This window comes from Zingiber officinale, unplaced genomic scaffold (assembly GCF_018446385.1).
Source record: "Zingiber officinale cultivar Zhangliang unplaced genomic scaffold, Zo_v1.1 ctg83, whole genome shotgun sequence".
Taxonomy (NCBI): Eukaryota; Viridiplantae; Streptophyta; class Magnoliopsida; order Zingiberales; family Zingiberaceae; genus Zingiber; species Zingiber officinale.
The window spans coordinates 146,864-153,468 of NW_024589977.1; the positions used below are offsets into that span (position 1 = coordinate 146,864).

Genomic DNA, 6,605 nt, shown 5'->3' on the forward strand with positions numbered 1-6,605 from the left:
CCACTCAGGGACCCACTCCTCCCGTTGATGATGCTGATGCTCCTCCTGATGAGGAGGCTGATTGATACACATTGTTCTATGATGTCATTTTGAGTATCTATGTTTTGGATATTGTTTGTTGGATACTTATGTCTGACCTGGATACTTGTTGATTTCATATATTTATGCTGCTCATTTTCTTGTTTTTCTTTATGTTTCACTTCCTATTGGTTATTAATTTGCTGTTCATATGCCATGTCTTGTATGTCTCTTATTTCTTTATTACTGTCTTATAATACACTTAGAGGGCATTCTAGGTGGATTAAGAAAAAGACAGTATGGGTTAAGGGGGAGTCCTTTAACGTTTTCTTACCTAATTCGCACTTTTTCGGTGTTTGACAAAGGGGGAGAAGATAACTAAGTTTAGAGATAAATGAAAGTTTGGCTTTAGGGGGAGGATCTTGATTCCCCTATCCTTACATGGTGTTGTATCTGTCTTAGGGGGAGGATCTTGATTCCCCTAAAATTAGGGAAATATGAACATTTCTGATCTAAACTTAAATCGTGTTGTCAAACAACAAAAAGGGGGAGATTGTTAATACAGTCTGATCTGGTTGTTGTTTTGATGTTGACACTGATTTAAGTTTGTATCAGATATTAATTAAACTCAGATTGATTAATGATCAAGGTTGATCATGTGGAGAGGAAAAGTCCAAGTACGGATACTTGGCACGCAAAGTCGGAGAGGGCTCGGTAGCTCGTTCTCCGGACTAGGTCAGAGAGGGCTCGGTAGCTCGTTCTCTGGACCGGACGAAGTCGGAGAGGGCTCGGCAGCTCGTTCTCCGGACTAGGTCAGAGAGGGCTCGGTAGCTCGTTCTCTGGACCGGACGAAGTCGGAGAGGGCTCGGTAGCTCGTTCTCTGGACCGGACGAAGTCGGAGAGGGCTCGGTAGCTCGTTCTCCGGACTAGGTCAGAGAGGGCTCGGTAGCTCGTTCTCTGGACCGGACGAAGTCGGAGAGGGCTCGGCAGCTCGTTCTCCAGACTAGGTCAGAGAGGGCTCGGTAGCTCGTTCTCTGACCCGGACGTGGAAGTCGGAGAGGGCTCGGTAGCTTGTTCTCCGGACTAGGTCAGAGAGGGCTCGGTAGCTCGTTCTCTGGACCAGGAAGACGTTAGGGTTTAGGGCTGGGAAGCTCTAGAGGCATTGGATCGGCCTGACCGATCCGGTCTGTCGACGGATCGATGCAACAGAAGCATTCTGTGGATTATCTGATCGGTCTCGTGACCGATCGTAAGAAGCGATGAGATTTAGAGATTATCTGATCGGTCCGTGACCGATCAGCCATAGGCTGATCGGTCCAGACCGATCAGCATCATCCCAGACCGATCGGGATGTGTCCCGATCGGTCCGGAAGGCTATGGATCGGTCGTTGACCGATCCACAACGATGTCGTTTGTCTTCTGTTGTTTCTCTGCGATTTCTGATTCTGCTGTTTCTCTACGATTTCTGATTCACCTGATCTAACCATAAGGCCAAGCGCTCTTTCTGCTGTGTTTCGCTGCAAATGGTGCAATTGGAGCATCAACGTTGCATTGAGCCTGCAGCCCAACAAATAATCAGCAAACATATGCCGGTAAAAGACTGGTAATGAAAGCGACACAAACATATGGAGTTTTCTTCATTATTGAAGAAAGCTTGCATTAAAGACTTTGGACAAAGCAAAATGCTTCGGTTAGAAAAGGGAGAAAATGATGATGCATTTCTGTGAACATTCTTTTATACGTTTGCATCTCTGACCATCCAAAATACTAGTGTACAATTTTAGTTCTTGGTTTAACATTGAACATTTTGAATGTAAATGGCAAAGGCAAAGATTTCAAGCTTAGGATCAATAATAGGACCATCTTGAAATTGTAACCATGAAACAAAACAAGTTACATAAGAAAACAAGTTACATCACATAGAGTTACATCACAATGTCAAGTAACATCACAACACAAGTTACATCAACCACATCCACATCATCACAATCCAAGTACATACAATTACCATGATAGCAATTCTAAATTTCCTATTCAATGAAGATATTTCATCACTCAACTGCATAGTTGCATAATTGTTGTTTCCATCATCCAAAACATCATTATAATCAACTTCACCATTGTAACTAGCACATTTCTTTAATTCACTAATCTCCAACTTTAATTTTTTGTTATTCCACTTCAACTCATTAATAATTGTCTTACTTCTCTGTGATGGTTCTGGATCATGCCATAAGAAAAAGTCACATCCTCTTTCCTGAATTTAAAAACAACTTAATCATCACACAATAATTTAAAAACTCACAACATCGTGTTAAGATAGCGAAAACTTACTCTATATTTTGGACATGAAAAAAATCGCCTTCCTGGATTTGATTCGGTCCATAATGTCTGAAGAATAGCTCGTAATCCACAATAACATAATATGTGGGGAGCTTCACATTGCTCGTCATTCATACGTCGTCGAGTGGAAGATGATGATGATGAAGAACCAACTGCCATGAATTTTCTCTAATTATACCTGAACAACACCAATATGCGAAAAGACATAAAATCATGTAAAACCTACTCCATAGACCATAAAGTTATAAATGCTGGAGATATTCAACCTAATTAGATCAAATTAGGTCCCAAGAAACACTTACAAACAAATCTACATATTATACATATTAGTTCTCTCACAATTCAAGAACAGCAAAGAAATTTCACATGTAACAGATTTACATAGTATTATGCCAAATATAATAAAACTAAAATATAAAGTTTATCAATTGCATTAAACTAAAATCAATTGCATAGAGCATTCTCAAACATATTTATCATATGTAACATAAACAAATTTACAACACAAATTATGCCAACAAAATCTCTACAGAAGCAAAATAACACTTCTGTATTTAATGTCACAGAAGCAAAATACACAGAAATTTAAGTCAAATATAAATTTTTTATTAACACCACAAATATCACAAAAGCAAAATAACAGAAACAATACAAATGTCAAACAATCTACCGCAGGAAGCAGGACAGATTTTTATCAAATTCATAGGTATGTTTAACAGAAATACACAGAAATGTTTAAAATCCCAAACGATTTTGCTTCGGTAAGGTTGATGTATCAAATTCAAATATTGATTGAAATTATAAAAGTATAGCGAATACTTAAACAAATTATATCAAGTTTGGAGAATTTTAGGGCAACCTGAGAGGATGTTGCGGTGGGGAGGAGAGTCACGAGTTGCAGCGAGAGAGCTCGGCGCGGAGGGAGGCGTCGCGAGAGAGGGAGGCATTGTGTCGCGGCGAGAGGGAGTCGTCGCGGCGAAGGTGGTGCTCGTCACGAGAGAGGGAGGCACCGCGACGAAGGAGGTGGTGCTCGTCACGAGAGAGGGAGGTGCCGCGGAGAAAGAGTTGTAGCTCGACGAGAGAGGGAGGCGGCGAGAGTGAGGGAGGAGCTTCGGCGGAGAAGGGTGAGCAACGGGAAACCCTAGATCGCGGGAGGAGAGGAACGAGTTTTCTCACCAAGCCATTTTAACGCAACTTATTTGACGTAGGCGTCCAGGTCAGTGACGCCGCATCATTCCGCACCAAACATTCCGCAGGAGAGCACTTCAGATATATATATATTCAACTTGTTAATATTTATAAATAAAAATTATAAATTATTTATAAATAATATTCATAAACACAACAAAAATTTTAAATCATATTTAGCAATAAACTCTTAAATAACTTTTAAAATAAAAAAATACATTTTAAATAATCAATTAAACACTATCTCCTATGATTTATTTATCTATATTTAATAGGGGCCTAAATAAATATTGTCATATTCTACTCTAATAATCAATCAAATAATTTTAAAAATATACTTTTTTAATAATGAAATTTAAAATTTAATCATCACATTTAAGTTCATTTTAAACTCGACTTATTACCTTATAAAATAAATTTGAACATAACTAACGGTCTAAAATTTCGACTCAAGATAATCAATCATAATTGAGTTTGTATAATTTTATTTAATAAAATTATTATTAAAAAAATTGTAAATTTGATAAAATTAATTGTAGATTCTCTGGGAATCCTAGTTAGATTCGGATTGGTTTGACTTCTCTCAATTCATTTGGCATTTGGTAAGCGGCGCCAGCTGTAACTCTACAAATCCACGGGCCGATAACCCTAAACTCATTGACGATCCTATCCAACCTCCCGTCTAATTTCCGTCCTTACAATCCTCCATTCTAGGTGTACGCTACTTCAACATACTGTAGGATTAATTTTCAAATGTCTGCGCACATACGACTTTTTGGATAGGATCCACACAGGGACTCAATCCCTCAAAACCCTAATCAAATCCCCGAGAGGGCAAACGGGAGATCTCGCGCTATTGCTTCGATCTGAAGTGCTCTCCTTTCCATTCTTCCTCTCCTCTTCGACTCCGGTAGGTTTGTCCTCTCTTGATTCTTACGTTTGTCCAGCTTTGAGATGGTATTTTGCTACGCCCTTTGTTGCTGCTTCTTAGGGATTGCAGCGCTTCGTTTCTAGGTATGGAGGCCCTGTGTCAAAGCAAGAGTGATGGAGCTGCTGCTCTCTACTCCATGGCGAAATTGCTGGTGGCGGAGTCTGTGCTGGTGACCGAAAGGCTTCTCCTTTGGCTTCTACTCGCAGTAAGGGCTCTCTTTTCTCTGTGTTAGTGCATTAAATTTGGGGATTGTAGAAGTGGATATTGTGCCTTTACTTGTAGTCGAGTTGCATAAGTAGCGAGATTTTTAGCTTCGTGTGCATTTGTCATGTCGATCTAGAGTCTTGCTTAATTTAGTAGATCAATAGATTTTGCAGTCTTTTCAAGTGCAGTCGTGCTTATTTGTGGTTGATATAGTCATTACAACTTTGGTTATATCCAAGTAGATTGATGTTCTCTTCAAAAGTTTTCTAGGTACCTGTTCTTTTTCGATGATCTAGAGTCTTAGTTTGAAGAAAAGGCTAGATGCTTGGCTCCAATTTCTTTATTTGTAACTACAGTAGGGTTTATTCATTTTTGTTTCCTACCTTGCTTCTAGTTTTTTCTTGATGATAAATAAAAATTACACTAACGTGTAGATGCTTGTAGTTGGTTCCTGTTTTGGGGTAAAAATTAATCTAAAGAATCCTAGATTAGACCGCTTTGGTAACTGATCTCTTAAATTAGAATGCGACTGCCTAAAGTTATTTCCTGAATTCTAAGATGAAAGCCGCTGACTCTTGTGTGTGTGTGTTTTTTTTTAAAAAAAAGAGGATTTTGAATGACCATGATGCTCATTACCAATGGAGTTTCTTTTTTTTTTTTCCTTTGCAACTCACATGTTTTACGATTCAGTTTTTGTTTTTTTTTTGTTTCCATCACAATCAGTAATGCTTTTAACCATGCCTGACAATGATACATATTGTTTGTTCGATACCCTGATTGATCTTTCACATTTTCCATGTGTAGAATTCTACTGTGGCATCTTTTTTTCACTCAAACAACTTAATTTTGAATTGTTTTCGCAAGCATATTAACATAGAAGGATGGTACTGAACTTTCATCTGCCATAATGTTAAATTTGCACTTTAGAGTTTAATATGAGAACCGTTGATTGTGTATCGACAGCAGTGTTTTTAGTTTATGTTTTACACACCCAAATGAAACGGAACATATGTTCGTCTGATTTGGCTCCCATGTTTCTTCGATACCATGAACTTTTCTGAATTGTGCTTCAGGCAGGATCTTCAAGTAATGCTGCCCTCTCTGGTGAAGAGTCGAAAGTGATTTATGAGTAGGTTCTCCTAACCTTTAGTTGACTTAGTTATAGTGGTCCTTATTGTGTTCTTTCTTGAAGAATGATACGAAGAAGCAAACGCAATGATGTCCCAGAGAACAAGGATGATGGTGAGTCAGATGATGATGACGATGACGACAATGATGAGGATGGAGATGGTTCAGAAGATGATGGAGGCGATGATGATGTGTCCGGAGAAGAAAATGATAAAGAAGGCGGTGAAGAGGATGACGACCCTGAGGCCAATGGTGGAGGAAGTGAAGAGGAAGATGACGATGATGACGACGATGATGATTCTGACGGTGAGGATGAGGATGAAGATGTAGAAGAGGATGACGATGAAGAGGATGAAGAGCTACCGCAACCACCTACCAAGAAGAGGAAGTGAACCACCTCGCTGTTTCTTTTCTGTACAAGTCCTCCGGGTTCCATTTAGGCTGAGGGTTAGCATCAAGGTGGATTTAGTCGCTCGCTTAAACTTGATATCCTTATTTGCGTGTTTTATGGTAAACATATCACTACCAGTAGACATTCCGAACAAGCCATTCATTCGCTGCTTCGATTTATATCGCTTGTGTTTTTCCGAGTGATATTTGTTATCTTTGCATCAGTAGAGCCTTTCTTTGACTAACACTTTTGTGTAGGTGGTTCTGTGATCCTTTCAAGCAATCATTGAATTTGGAGGGAAAAGAATTTAAATTCTAAGGAGCTCTTTCATGTTTATTCTAGTGGAGTGGAGTGAGCTTTAGTTGCTCTCGATAGACATGGTTCCTCTTTGAATAGGTGTAG

General features: G+C 39.2%; 1 protein-coding gene across 2 annotated transcripts; it reads left to right on the forward strand.

Moving 5' to 3' along the window:
• The first annotated feature begins 4,298 nt into the window (after positions 1-4,298).
• LOC122037807 (nucleolin-like) lies at positions 4,299-6,382 on the forward strand. 2 transcript variants are annotated; one of them, XM_042597255.1, is made up of 4 exons: positions 4,299-4,459; positions 4,541-4,685; positions 5,758-5,813; positions 5,877-6,382. In XM_042597255.1, exons 2-4 carry the CDS (start codon positions 4,566-4,568, stop codon positions 6,202-6,204), a joined length of 504 nt encoding a protein of 167 aa, XP_042453189.1. In that variant the 5' UTR covers positions 4,299-4,459; positions 4,541-4,565; the 3' UTR covers positions 6,205-6,382. The 2 variants fall into 2 exon arrangements, with proteins under 2 accessions (XP_042453189.1, XP_042453190.1); XM_042597256.1 differs by having other exon boundaries at positions 4,564-4,685.
• The last annotated feature ends 223 nt before the right edge of the window (positions 6,383-6,605 follow it).